General features: G+C 43.7%; 1 protein-coding gene across 2 annotated transcripts in view; it reads right to left on the bottom strand.

Moving 5' to 3' along the window:
- Positions 1 to 4406: 4406 nt before the first annotated feature.
- Akap6 (A-kinase anchoring protein 6) overlaps positions 4407 to 15138 on the bottom strand; it is a 454178-nt gene continuing 443446 nt past the window's right edge. For both annotated transcript variants that reach the window (XM_050138897.1, XM_050138896.1), the window contains 2 exons: positions 10888 to 14299; positions 4407 to 5940 (listed from right to left, as the gene is read on the bottom strand). In XM_050138897.1, the coding sequence (XP_049994854.1) occupies positions 10928 to 14299 (3372 nt within the window). In that variant the 3' untranslated portion in view covers positions 4407 to 5940; positions 10888 to 10927. The remainder of the gene's footprint in view (positions 5941 to 10887; positions 14300 to 15138) is intronic.

The raw sequence follows: 15138 nt of genomic DNA on the forward strand, positions 1-15138 counted from the left end.
ACTAAAACAACCTCACCTGTGTGAACGCCGTCCCTGTTTTGTGTGTATGCTGTCCCTGGGAAAGAACCTGAGGAAGGTTGCCTTACGCAGGTCCTGCTTTACTTCACAGCACAAGGGTTAACAAAATGCATGCCTTCTGCTTTTGGGGGAGCCCTTAAGGGAGCCGATGATCTCAAGGTGTTAGCCGCAATGCCTTTGCTAAGGAAACTTTATGACACGGACCTCATCTACGCATACCAGATCGTTTTCCTTTGGACGTGCAAACCAGTGGAGAGCCTCACGTGCTAATGCAGCCGCAGTGTGGGAAGCACGTGGCTGTTTATACAGAAGCATCCGCATGCCTTGCTTGCATGCGACAATGCTGCCTGCAGCAAGTCAGGAGAGAACTCCAGGACTGACTTCATGGAACTCTTCTACACAGTGAGAGTGTCCGCCACGACCTCAGCAGGGTCTCAGCTGAACACCTATTTCCTGGGCATGTCAAGCTTTTCATCTGTGACCAGGGAATGAAAGTTATGGGTGTGTGAGTCTGTATGTGTTTGGGCAGAAAGATATGGAAAAAAAAGGGACTGAAATGACCTGACTTTATACTTAAGAATGCTCTAGAAAAACACTTAGAGAAAGATCTCAATCATCGATGCATCGAGTCTAGGTTGTACCAGTTTTTCTGGTGGTTTTGATTGCACTAAATATCCAATTTATAACTAACTAAATTCCAGATCAATCCGTAATAGTGAACTAAATTCAAATTCTTAAATTGCTGATGCAGAACAATCATTTAGTTTATGAAACAAAGTCTATTTTGTTCTCCTAAAATTACAAATCAAATGAAAACATGTATTTGGTCCCTGGCCTGTATATAGTTGGCTCACCTTTGCCTTAGAAAATAATAGAATATTATGTCTTAAGGATGTCAATGGGTAAGTCACTCTGCACGGAACTGAAATTGACAATATAATAAAATCTAGAAAGAAAAACTTGCATGCTCTATGTTCCATTGACTTTACAAGCTGCAGTCTATCTGCCTCTAAGAAAATTATGTCAGAGTTTAGAAGTCCATAGCCCAAGCATGAAAGGTGAGTTTATTAGCAAACGGGTCACACAGGAAATACCCCGGACACCCTGACCACTGAGCTTCTGCTGCGTCTAAGTAACTCTGGAGTTAAAGTGCAAAAGTGACTATATGTAAGCCAATATGTGTGGCTGTGTTACAATAAAACTTTATTCACAGACACAAAACCTTGAATTTCATTTAATTTTCACATGTCACAACACACTCAATTTTCAGCCACATAAAAAGGTAAAAGTCATTCTTTGCTCCCGGGTCAAACACAAACAATCCCTGGGTTGAATTAAGCCCATGGGCCATAGTCTGCTGACCTCTGTCTTAGAAAATAAAAGAAAACGTGAATCAGGAATGTTAGTGATCCTCTCGCACTCCATCGGAGATTTGAACCCAGCATCACCGGTAAGCCACAGCTGTAAAAGCCAGTTCGTCCTGAGCTTCACAGTGAGAAGATACCTGGCCTCACCCAAGCTGTGGCTCGTTCTATAAAACTGATCTGAGCTCTTCAGAAATGTCAAGACGGTGAGGACCAAAAACAGGAGCTATAGCAAGAAAAACTATTCAGGATCAATAAGATGCAGAGCTAAAAGGCCTATGTGGTCATTGTTTGGGCACTAGACTGGAGGTAATGGCCCCAAAAAAGAGCATGTCTCGAAACTGGAGAAATTTTACTAAGGATTATTAAGTGATATTAAAGAAAATACCTTTTTTCCTGGTCATATTAGCTCAAGACTTTACAAATGAAGTGTTGTACTCAAGAAATAAATTTCAAATGGCACAATCATACAAGAAGGTTGTGTGCGTGTTCGTGTGTGTTTGTATGTGTGGTGTGAAGATGGAGGGAAAAGATATAAAATACTAACAATAAATATATCTGAATTGTAAGTATACAGACATTATCCTCTACCATTTGGCTCTTCCGAAGGTCTGAAATTAGCAAACAGAAGTTGGAAAGACTGTGTGTACATGAAAAGAGATAGAGCTGTAAGACTTGGCAGTCCAAGTTGTTTTGAATGTAAAAGTTACAACACTTGAAGGTCAGTTACTCTGCAAAGCTCCAGCATATTTCAATTTCATTCATAAGTGAGCTCAGTGTGGCCCATTTGTTGCCTCCATCTGCTTTGTTCTCAACTACTGCAGAACGTCTGAAACCTGAGCTGACTGAGTCAGGCAACAAAATATTCCAAACCGGGCTGTGGCAGGCCTAGATCCTCTTGTATGCAGATTTGTCGAACAACAACAACAATCTAAAAATTAATATTCCCCTTTGAAATGAAAACCACTCTTTTCCTCACAGTCCAACCCAGACCATATGCTCATCTGACCCTTGAAAATGTAGACAGACTAGATAAGAGGCAAAGTAAGTAGATCTGAGGAAAATTAATTTGGGGAAATGTCATAACTGGTCTAGAGTCTGGTCAGAGAGAAACCTGTAAATTGGCTGGAGACACACAACATGTTCAGTTGCCTATGTATGCCGAGGTCACACAATGCCTCACACAAGTGGCCCTCCAAGGAATATTTGGGTGCCGGAATGAAGAATAAGCGAGTGAATAAATGGACGGGCAAATCTGTTTTACATGGAGACGTCAGGTTCGGATCCCAACATAAGGAAGAGATTCAAGATGACTCTGGCACCGGACTGGACCACTGAAGGAAGTCATGGATTCTTCTTTTATTCACTTGTTTATTTGTTTATTTATTGAAATTTACAATAATAGAATAAACATATATCTTGAATATATTTTAGAGAAAACTTAGCACTTAAACGTCAAGATGCTTCTCTACATGTATGATGGAGCCGGTCCCTTGACTTCAAGGGTTCCGTCTGTTAACATTCAGTTCGGGTTGAAACGGACCTGAAATCATGACATATGAAGGGCAGTCGGAGGAACAGTGCTTAGAAGAGACCGGCAGGGCGACCATGGGACAGAGGGAACAGGAGTCCTGTGGGCTGCTGGCTCTGCAGCAGACATAGGACCAATGAGCCAAACTGAGAGGGGGGTGGAGAGGGACACCCTGTGGACGTTAGCAACCCACGAAAGCACATTCTAACAGAAACATGTGCCCAGAGGAGGGACACTTCGCTTTACCAAACAGCAAACCGTTATCGCGGGACACGTGTAGATAGAGTTGTCTGAGTTAATACAAACCAGATGGGCTGGTTTCAAGGGTAACTTGGAAGGTAGCGTTTCTTCCATCCCCTCTGACTGGAAAAGGCATTAATAAGTCCAAAAGTCAACCTAAAAAGATTGGTGCTAATGTTAAGTAGATAATTAATAAATACTTTCAAATCCCAAGTCTTCATGACTACATAAGAGGCAAACAATACACCTTGGCCCATTAATCTTTGAATGTCTTCCCAATGAACACAGACGATATCAATTACTGACCAAGAGAAACTCAGGTTGTCGCAATATATAAAATAATGCCTAAAAGATGTCCAAAAATGTCCAAAGATGTCCACGCCTCTGGGATTTTGTCTTTCTTGTATCTCAGGCTACTATCCCTGCAAACTTTATTACTGCCTTGAGTCTAGCTAGGTTTTCCTCACTGCTCCCTACCACACACTTACTCTAACATCTCCCCTTGCAATCCTTGTCCACACTAAAACTAGATGTCTCCCTAAGACTCCTTTGGAAGAAGTCACTACATATCTATGCACCTAGAATGAGCCATCCATTAAAAAATATGTGCAGGAAAGCTTGGAAGGGGCAAAACCCACACAAAAGTATTAAGGCCCGGTGAAATTACAGACAAGTGCTATTTAAGTGGTCCTGGGATGGTGATACTAAAGTCCTAGTCGTAACATAAAATAAAGCCTCAAACAAACGACAAGTCCACCTCGTACACTGCACTGCACTCCAAAGCTCCAACAACTCCGCGAACACTTCCATTCCTCTCCATTTGTCCTTTTCTCATCATCATAGTGAACCCCCGCCGGTATCCTAGCCTCTCACCTCCACTCTCTCCTAACCTTTCTCTTTGCCCCGTCCCTTGCTGCTGTCTCTCTCGTATGCCTCTTTCCCTAACCTTGCCATCTCCCTGTAGGACACTATGGTGTGTTGTCTGTGTGGTGGGCCATTTTGCCTCTAACCAAAGGCAGTTCATGGTTCCTAGCTGCATTCCCTGAATCTCGAGCAAAGACGCTAATGGGTGGTCCTGGTGAATGAATGATTGTCATTTCTGTGGCTACATACTCCTGTCGTGTTCTTTTTGAAATCTAATAACATACTGCGAGTGGTTTCGCTTTGCACATCTTTATCGTGTGTTTTAATGCAGGAATCTCAAAATAAAGATTTTATATATATATATATATATATATATATATATATATATATATATATATATTCCACGTTACCCCACTCGATACTCTGATTCAGCAGATTCTGGAGAATACCTACTGTGTGTCAGGCACTTTAGTAGGAGTGAAACTATAAATTAAAAAGCTGCAGTTTCTCAAGTCAAAAAAAAAAAACAAATGAAATATTTCTCTGCTGATTTTCTTAATGAAATAAATACACCTGAAATCTATAGTTTAGATAAAATAATAGTCAATTTTTCTATACTTTTTATCATCCACCAAAACCATTCAAATAATTATTTAAATAAAATAGGACATGTAAGAGATCTCCAAAGACAACTTGAAATCATTAACAAGTAGAAACAGAAGCATTTAGTATGAAGGGTTTTTGATGTAGGGGAAATGGCCTTTAAACACTTGCTGTTTCAGGATGTCCACTTACAGTGAAACAGAAAGAGTCTGAACGTTATGAAGGCTTCAGGCCGAGTCTGCAGTTTAAGCAACTTAAGCCTTTTCTGCCGTATGGATATGTTGGAAGCTGATACATGTTTTTTTTTTTTTTTCAGAAACAGATGCAGGAATTTGGTAAGAACACAGGTAGAAGAGATCATTAATTTTCCTTTCCCCCAATACGCTGTTTTTATTATGCCAATTTTAATTACCATGCATTTGAATGGATTTAAGGCTTATATTCTCCACATCACTGGACGTCACAAACATGAAAGCATTTTATACTGTCATACATCAGTGTTTGTACTAGCTTATACATATGTACAGAAATTATTCACAATCCTCACCTTGCTATTTCCTCCTCTCAGACCAACATACCATTACCATGAAAGCAGCTTTTTCATAAATGGGATAAGAAAGACAGCAAGGCACACAGTTTGTAAAACAACATTTTTCTCATTACCACCCCGAGAAGCATAGAAGACAAAACAAAACAAAAAACAACAGCAGTAGAGTGTACCAATTTACAATATACAACACCATCAGAGTTGTTCTGTGAAGTGCTGCATAGAACATTATTAAAAAGAAATAATTAAAATGATGCTTTTTAATGTCATTTAATTTTGTAACAAGGACCAATATGTCTCCTCTATACCACAACCAAATCAAGGGCTGGCTTTTTAGGTAGATCTCTTCCAATAAACAAAAATTAATACCATGGAAAATTTCAGAGCAAAACATCAAATTGGTCAAGCACTGGCGGGGAGGGGTGCCATTCTAGACAGTGGGTTTAATGGACCACCAATGTGGTGAACTGCAGAGCTTGAAAGGGGAGGCAGGAGAGGAGGTGGCAAACAGAGGTCTCGCTGGAGAGAGAGGGTTGGCAGAGGTAGCTTGGGACGGGAATCCATAGGAGAGCAAGCAGCTGTGTAGACATGAGAGGTCAGCTAAAGAGAAGCGATGCACACATCCAGATCACAGGGCCCACACGGACAGACCGTTCAGAGGAAAGGTGGGTCATCTTCAGAAAGTCAATGTGACAGGTGTCAGGACAGCAGGACGGAAGCCAAGACCAGCCCAGGGTAGATCAGGCCAGCCCTGGGCGGCAGCCAGGCTCACTCTAGAAAACAAAAAGGCGACAGGAATAGGTTGCAGAAATACCTCTGTCATTTGCAGGATGAAGCCCTTTCAGGAAGCTGCCAGTGAGGGACCAGTTGCTAAAGATCTGAAATCAGAGACATGACTAGCTCACTAGCTCAAGGCTCAAACCACATACAAAAAAACCCTACATTTTTAGTTCAGCAAGACGTTCAGATACTTTAATATATTTATATGGTTCCAATAAATAACAAAAATCAAGTATATCATCTTTTCTCTGAGTCATCACTCATTCATTCTTCTGTGGGTGATCTCACTTTTATTAAGATGGTCCCACATCTGCATGAGAAGGTCAGGCAGTTTATACCAAGGGATGTGACGATGTGCCAACAACAGTTCACAGACCGGGTTGCCGGCTCTCGGGTTAGCACGCCCTTCAGTAATTTGTGTGTGATGTTGGACAGTTCTATCGAGTAGTGATAAAACAGTCACAAAATTGCAACAGTCTTAAATGCCTTAGCGCCTCACCTATAATTGGGTATACTTAGAATTTACAGCTCAAACATGACTGTGGTTCATTTTTAGGCACAGGAAACAATGAGAACACTAGACTGATTCAATTCTCTTTTTATGTGCGATGGTTGCTATGAATTCGTCCCAGGCTCATTCTGTCCTCCTTATTTCTAAATGGCTATAGCACCTGGTCAAATCGGAACAACATCAAAATTCCAGGATACAACTACTTTAGGTTCTCAGACTAGCGTTCAATGCAGGCCCCTGCCTGCCTGGCTTTAATCTACATTCTGCAGCGCTCTATCAGGTTTTGTCCTGACCTCTTAGAAGCAAGTATTCTTTTGTGTTTTTTTCTGTCTCTTTCTATAAACTTACAACTTTGTGCAGGAGTCAGAAAGAGTTTTCCAACCGTTGTTCCGCTCCAGCCAAACAGGATGTTGGGAAGCTAGGGGAAGTTAGCAGGAATGGGGAGACAGATGGAGGCAGATGGAACAGAATTTGGTACAGTAAAATAATGCAGTAATTCAAGAACGCACAGAGCAGCATTGCTCAAATGCTGAGGAGGTGACTCATCAAAAGCTGCCACCGAGCAGGGAATCCTCGGGTGGAGCAAATCCTGTCTCAATAAAGAGCTGGCAATTGAATTCCCTGTGGGTGATCAATTCTTTCAACTTGGCACACTTGGGAATAGGCAGGCCAAATGGGCTCAAGCCCAAATATCTCCTCTCTCTCTCTCTCTCTCTCTCTCTCTCTCTCTCTCTCTCTCTCTCTCTCTCTTCCTCCCCCCCCCTGTGTGTGTGTGAGAGAGACAGACGACTTTATTCAATAAAATCAATTTTATTTTGCATGGTAAGTTATTCAGATGTGCCAGATAATTCAACTCTCATCCAGAAGAGCCTCGGTTAAGTAAGGCGATTTAAAGGTAAATTTTACAAAACTATACACATGGTGTCTAGTGAAAGAATAATATACATGCCCCCAATGGAGTTCCCTAAAGCTGTTTGGCCAGGCCTAACCAGCGCCAGTTCAGTAGGAGGCTGAGGCACCGTGTGAAAAGGGTTTGTTTCTACCACGTTCTCGGTTTATGAAAGCAGACAAGAACTTTAAACTGCACATGTGCAAACCTGAATACGCATCCAATTAACAGTCATCCAAAACCTGAAACTCCGGCCACAGCCACACTTGCAGACAGATAAAGCAGGCAAGACAATGAAACTAAGACCAAAGAAAGCAATTAAGACCCCCCTCTTGTCACTTGCACACACACACACACACACACACACACACACACACACACACACACACCGTGTACACATCAAGCCATCACAAAACCTGAAGGAGAAGACATCAAAGTACACCCTGGCTGCACGTGAGGAGTTAACTTCTTACGTGGCAGGATTTAGCCTGCCTGAATTTTAGGGTTAAACCGTTCATCAAAGATCACAGGCTTATGATGAGGATTATGAAGAAATAACTGTCAGAATATAGCAAAAAGATTAGCGCAGAGTACCTCTCTTAGGCAGGTCCTAGGAGGCGTTCCAGACATACACTGTGTGCTTCCTCCAAATTAGCAGAAAGAGCTGCATCTCTCCAGTCACCTCGCCTTTGATGTGACTTGCTCTAACTGACCTCTCTATTTTTACAGAAACGCGACACACAAATGGAACCAGTGAAAAGCCCAGCGGTGTTGCCTGGGAAGAAGTGCAAACGCACTCACTGTTGGGCCCTGCTAATGCTTCTCACAAGGGTTCAGAGGTTTCTACTTTGAACATAGTAAACAAAGTAATTTTCAAAACTCTTCGCAAAGAATTTGCTCCGGTTGCAGACTCTATGCGTGATTCTATGTCATGAATACTTTCAAGTGGAATTATAATCACTTCATCATCTGAGAATTTATTTCTGGGCAAAGAGCTCCAGCAAACTGACTTTGGTGAATTGTGCTGTCCTGATGCAAGGACGGTCTTGTCTAAGGTCCTCGAATGGCTGTTAAAAAGAAGAGCCTTCACTGCTTTGGACCTTGTAGTAAGAAGAACGATTACAAACAAGCTCATTCCGATGTGATGTGTCATATTTACCAGGCCCTTTCCTACGCTTCCTGACATCAAGTGCCAAAAGCTTAGCAGCATTTTCAGACTAGGTAACTTCTCGGGAGGGACTGTTTCCACTATATGTGAAAGTTTACACCCAATGCTTGTAACTAGCCCCAAAGCCAGGATCCAGGGTGTTTAGTTATATGATACCACAGTGCGCGCACGCACAACACACACACACGCACGCACGTGTATATACACATATGCATGCACTTACACGTGCTCACACACACACACACACACATCCTTGAAAGTGGATAATAGGGGCCACATATGGCTGCTGACACAGCTCTAGGTAGGTAACAAGTCACTTGGGGGCGATGTCAGTTCTGCAGAAGTAAAATCTGGCTGCTTCTTCCTTCGCCCACAGCGGAGCCCCCCGGTGTGGGGTGCAAGAGAACCCTGCTGCCGGGCAGGCAAGCCACTGATAGTTTTACACTGTCTGTGCTTGTAAAATGTGACAATTACACAGATCCATCAGCACCTTCACTTCCCTCAAGTCAAAAAATGGAATCGCTCATCATTTACATTTCATTTCCATTCCATCTCTCCAGTGAGGGAGCGAAGAGACTCCCGGAGGAGCAAACAGGGCTTCTCCAAGGCCTGGGCTCTCTCTGCTCTGCATCTGGGTAGGCCTGGTGACTCGGGTCACAGTCACAGGCTGGCATGCTCAGGGTGCTGTTGTTCCCCTTTTCAGAAAACAAAATCAGCCAAGCTCTCCGTGCCTTCTGTGGAGGCGGGCAGAGCCTGCATCCAATCAGTTCTAACAGAACTCGCTCTGAAGTAGCTTATGGAATCCCAGTTACTTTCCCTTAATGGTCAGTTTTACTGCGCACTGATGGAGGATTTGATTAGAGGGTGGGCACCACTCACAGAGAACACATTTCTCTCTCTCCTACTTTTGTTCTCCCTCGCAGCCAATTGTAAATAGGGTCTGAAATAGAAAATTAGTGAAGCGCCATTAGTAAGTAGGGTGGCTGTCTTCAGCTTTGCATACTGAGTTTATTTTTAGGGTACATATATGGTATAGGTTGCCCCCCTCGCTCCCCTTTCTAGCAGTTCTACACAGAATCACACATTTTAATGAGCTGAGGGCACAGGTGTTGCAGGAAAAAAAATAATGATGTTTGCCATTCATCTTTCAAATTAAATAATGTGTTTTTAAATAGTAACTTTTTTCATAATACATTATGGGAACAACATTTATCTGTCACATTTTAAAAGATGTATTTGTAATAAATGTAAATTACTTTTAGAAAATCAGTAATTAGGCTCATCAAAAAATAAACAATCTGCCACAAAAAAGATAATCTTTAGCATAGTTAAGTATAATAACTGTTATTTGAATAAGTTAACAAATTAGGGTAGATTGCTTCTGTAATTCATTTCCTATAGCACGAGTGTAGGTTACGCATTAGGTTTCTGCAGTGGGGGTGGAGGTGGCACTATGCACCTCACCCTTTGGCGAAATACAACTCTCATATTTGAAAGCTAAATTCCTCTTTAAACTTGATCGAGGAAGTACATTCGTCATTTGGGGTTTAGAAACGGAAATAACTGAATCCTTGTGTCTCTTTTTAGAGCCATCTCACCATCCCGGAATTATCAATCAATAGCTGTCTTATTAAATATGAAAAGTAGAATGACTTTCTCAAAAAAAAATGATGGCAATCAGCCTGTCACCTTCAGGCAAAATTCAAAAATTCTGTTTTTATCAAAACGCCATTAAGTTGTCACATATTCTCCCAGCCCTTGTGTTCTGCGCTGGTTCCCAGTCTGCGTGTGTGGAAGTCAGGGGATCTTCTTTGAAACCAGCCTTCCCCTGCTGCTGGAATTCTCAGGCATGGCTCTGATTAGGAGCTGAGACAGCACGGCCCTTCTGGGGGAAATGAGGGTGCCAGCGGTTATGTGTGGAAAGCTCAGCTCTGGAGACACAGCCTTGCCCCAGTCCTTGCTCATGAGCAGGAGTACCGAGGGGGAGCTCCAGGGAGGAGAGCAGCTGCGGAGCGTGCATTCCCACCTCAGAATTGTCAGGGATGGCTGTGGCTTGGATAGTAGTTTTCTCGGCCAGTTGAAGAGTCTGAAGCCCTAAAACTGATCAGCTGTTTCCTCAGATATTGTATTGCTCTTGACAAAATGATAAAACAAATATAATGTCATTTAAAATGTCAAATTTTCACCAGTTTTCCTCTTTTGCTTTTCACAGTTACTTTCATGGTTGTAAGCGTTTCTACTTAAATGTCCTATTCAGATATGTATGTGTCGTGACTAGTCAGTGTTCTCTAATGGCTCTATTAATGCAAACTCACACACACACACACACACACTACACACACGTGCGCGCGCACACATGTACTCGTACATACCTTTCAATGAGATGATTTCCATGCTTGGGGGCATTACATTCTACCTATGCATGTTTCTATGTTGATCTTCGTGAAAGTTTACAAGCTTTTCTTTACAGGTTAAAGTTTGCGGGCTGGGATACAGCTTGGTCTTGACTTTTGGCTGTTTTGCATTCAATGGGAGAGCTTGAATTTTTGATTTGGCTGAAGTAGTGTTACTGCCTTCCGGCATTCCTGATTCACCTTGGTTCCTGGCACCTCCATCTTTACTGGGCTGTCCTGAAGGAGTGGTAAGCTCTGAGCTTTTTGCACAGCCCTGGGGTGTTTGGGATGCATCGTCCACTTCCTTTCCATTGTCACCTCCTTTCTGAGGGGAAGGTCCTGAAAGAGCCACCGCGTCTGTTTCATTGAGCGGGAAAGCAACGTCACTGAACACAGGAGAGCTGGCTGTCACTTGTATTGGCAGAGCAGCTTCCCCGGGAGCTGCTGGTTCATCTGGAAGGGGACTAGAGAAACAGGCTTTCTCATCAAGATCATCCTCAACACAAGCTTCAAAGAAGCATTCGATGTCTTCCTTGTCATCGAGGCTAAAGTCCACAGCATCAGGTGGCAGTGGAGAGCTGCTCTTCTCGTCTATGTAACTGGTGACCTCCCCACAGTCACTGTCATGGGATGAAAGAGATAAGTAGGAGTAGAAGTCCCCCTTCCTCAGGGGCATGGGCCGATGGGAATGTTCCAGCACTTTCTCCTTAATTTGAGTTAGTGAAGTGGGGGCCGCCACCTCACTCTCAGGTTGAGATTTACTTTTTAAAGCTGTGGACGCCATGTCAATGATTTCCTTCACAAAGTCGTGCACTGAACAATCTTCAGCATCTTTTTCATGGGAAACATCTGGCTGGCAGTTGCAACAGGAAGTGCTGTTGCTGATAGAAGCACTTTCCTCTGTCTCATTTTGTCCGAGTAGGCAGCAACCAGCAGATTTTCCAGCCCCACTTGGTGCATCATTATACAAAGCTTTCAGTCCATCACTGTCCTGTCTGCTTCCAACTCTGGTTCCCGACAGCAATTCTGGGCATGGGCTCTCATCGGGCATGCAGGGGGCACTTTCATTTTCACAATGGTGGAGATTTGGGCCTGTCTGTGGAAGATGCCTGTCACTTGGGGGTCCGAATTCCTTTCCAGCAACATTTGAATCCTCTGAACTGTCCATTGATGCTCTACACTCACTGCGCTCGGATTCAGAACTCTGTTTCATGTCTAAATCAAGGTTCTCTGATGCCTCTGAAGTTCCGTTCTGCTTCTCCTTCTGTCTCTCCGGAGCACTTTCAATATTGCCATTTTCCATGTCAGCCACGAGGGGATCTTTACTAACTTCGTAAATATTTTTCTTGTTTTCACCTTCTGTTCCTAAGTCATGAGTTCTAGGTGAATTCCTTCCATTTCCATTGTTTTCAGAGAGACATTTTATGGAGCCATTCAGAAGGGCCTGGATGTTCAGGGTGTCTGAGGGGTTGACCTTCTCACTGCGGCCCCCATCTTTATCACCCTTTATTTCATCGGGGGCACCACACCGTTTCTTTTCTCTTGCCAAGGAAAACTTCGGTCTTATCCAAGTCTGCAATTCTTTCTTTATGTAGTCCAGCCCAGACATCAGGTGGCTTTCTTCATAAATTTCATCGTCCGTTGCAATACTGGAGTCATCGTCCTCGTCTTTGAGGCACAGCTCTTCTTCAGTCAAGGTGAGCGTGGAGCTCGAGAGAAGGTCACTGTCATCTTCGTCGTCGGTGCAAGCAGAGGTGCAAGAGACGTTAACAATCATGCTAACGTTGACATCACTCTCATCAGCCACCGAGCGATTCAGGCGCTTCCTGAATGATGCGTTGGACTCTGGGACCTTGTTTTTGTGTAACACGATATCCTCCGAGCAAAGCGAGAGCTCCTCGCTACTACTCAGTTCTGTCAGAGATGCTGCCGAGTCCTCATTGATAGAGGACGCGACATCCAGTGACATCTGGCCCGTGAAAGACATCCTTTGGGAGCTGCTCTGGAGGGTGATATCAGAGACACTCCGCTTTATCTTTTGCTCCGAGGGGCTCTGGATGTTCTCCAGGCGATTCAAGAGGTCTAATGTCCTCTTGCTCAGCTCACCAACTGAGCCACTGCTCACGCTTATGTCCCCGGAACTGTGACAGCTGAAAAGATCTTCGTTGCTCTTATAGGATGTCCACCAGCTCTCTAAAGAGGAGCTCCGCTGGAGACTGTCGCTGCCATTTTTAAAGACCCCTAACCCAAACAAGTCACCCCCCGGAGAAAGGGACTCTACAGATGAGCTACGGGAGACGAGGGAGAGCTGCCTGGCATTCGGAATGCCCGCCAGTGTCTTCTCTTTGTCGCCGCTTTTATATGAGCTACGACCCATTTCATGGGGCACGCTTGCCAAAATCCTCTCGTGGGGAGGCGCATCTGGTTGTAACTCCGGAGCCTGATGTTTAGATCTGCAGGATTTTTTATCAAAATAAAAGCCACAGAGAAGGGGATCCTCCACATGTGCCTTCTCACTCTGTGACTGTTTCATTATCATTGGTAATTTGAGTTTTGAGCCTTGGAGGTATGAGTAATCATAAAATGTAAACACGTCATGTTTTCCATGTAATTCTTCTCCTAAACAATCGGTGGTGTGTTTGGTACCGCTATTTAAATCTCCAGCTTTTCCATTTACACAACCCGCTGGTGAGACGGAGGACTGAGAGATATTTGGAAGCTTAATGCATTCGTCCTCGTCTTTAAATTTTTGCTTTAACACGTTGACTGCATCTCCCATTTGTGGGTCCAGATGTTCGGTTTCAGGGTTACTTGGGGACCCATCCACCATCCCGAACAAACACATTTCAGAGTTGGTAAGCATCTCATTGTCTCCTTCACTGACAATTCCACTCTCGCTGCCCGAATTCTGGCTCACGTCTCCACTGTGACATGGGCAAAGCCTCACCAAACTTGTGCCCCCTAAAAGATCTGGCAACGACTTTGTAGAGGAAAATGAAGAATCCGTACTGAGGCTCTTAGTTAAAACACCAGGCTGGGCCGGGCCTGTAAGCTTTGGGCTGCTTTTCAGAAACGAAGTGTGGCTGTCCTTGTGGAGTTCAACGTTGTGAAGACTGTACACTTGGTAAACGTGTGGGCTGGAGGGTGCCGTGATGTTTGAGGTATACTGGGACCCACAGTCACCTGCCTCCTCCTCATACCCAGGGTCCTGGTGGCGTGTCTCCTCAAGATTCACTGAGGGTATGAGGGGCTCTGGGTCTTGATCAAGGTCGTTTGATTCTTCGTGCAAACTAATTAGCTTGTTACTTATGTCTGTCTCATCCCACTCTAGGGCGTCTTCACTCACGCCATTCAGGTCCATTAATCCAGGGTCAATCACATTCAAAGACTCCTGTGGAGAAGGGAGGGGAGAGGGAGGGAGAGGGAGAGGGAGAGGGAGAGGGAGGGAGAGGGAGAGGGAGAAGGAGAGGGAGAGGGAGAGAGAGAGAGAGACAGAGAGAGGAGGGAAAGAGAGAGAGGAGAAAGAAATTAGAGAACATAGTGGAGAACTTTTATCTATTATTGAAAATTAGAAAATAAAATTGAAGCAGAAGTTGGGGGTGGCAGCATCAGTAACTCTGTCTCTCCTTGAAATACTATCCAGACACTGTGGGGACAGCTCTTCTATCAACAACGATTGCCACTGAGGCGTTAACACACATTCACATGTAAGACACAACTATCACATGCTCCTTCACGGACCTCGCCATTTCCTGTTGATTGTACTATATTTTAAATCTTGGTTTGGGTTGGCCATTGTGGCTTGAATATGAAATCTGTCACACGGGCTCATGTTTTGAAAGTGTGGCCCTCACTTGATGACACAATTTTGGGAGCTTCTGGAGAGCTTTGTGGGAAAGGTTTAACTGGAAGAAATGTGTCACTTGAAGTGGGTCTTTGGGAAGATCTTGTCCCTGCTCCTTTCTCTGCTACTTCTTCACAGCAGAGCAGATAACAGTCCTCTGCACATGCCCAAGGACATGGGGTCAAGTGACCGTGAATGTGTTCCTTGGAAACTATGAACCAAAAGAAATCCGCCTTCCCTGAGATTATTTGTTAGATATTTTAGTAGTGTTATTCAAAAGCAACAAAAAGCGTTAAAAACTATCTAGTATATGAAGGTTAAAGAGTCCATGAAGTTCCTCAGAGTACATTTATTCTCATTTTGTTTACTTCCTGAATCTGTCGTCG

The sequence above is a fragment of the Alexandromys fortis genome, unplaced genomic scaffold (genome assembly GCF_014885135.2).
Source record: "Alexandromys fortis isolate MF-2015 unplaced genomic scaffold, M_Fortis_MF-2015_v1.1 scaffold_35, whole genome shotgun sequence".
NCBI classification, from domain to species: Eukaryota; Metazoa; Chordata; class Mammalia; order Rodentia; family Cricetidae; genus Alexandromys; species Alexandromys fortis.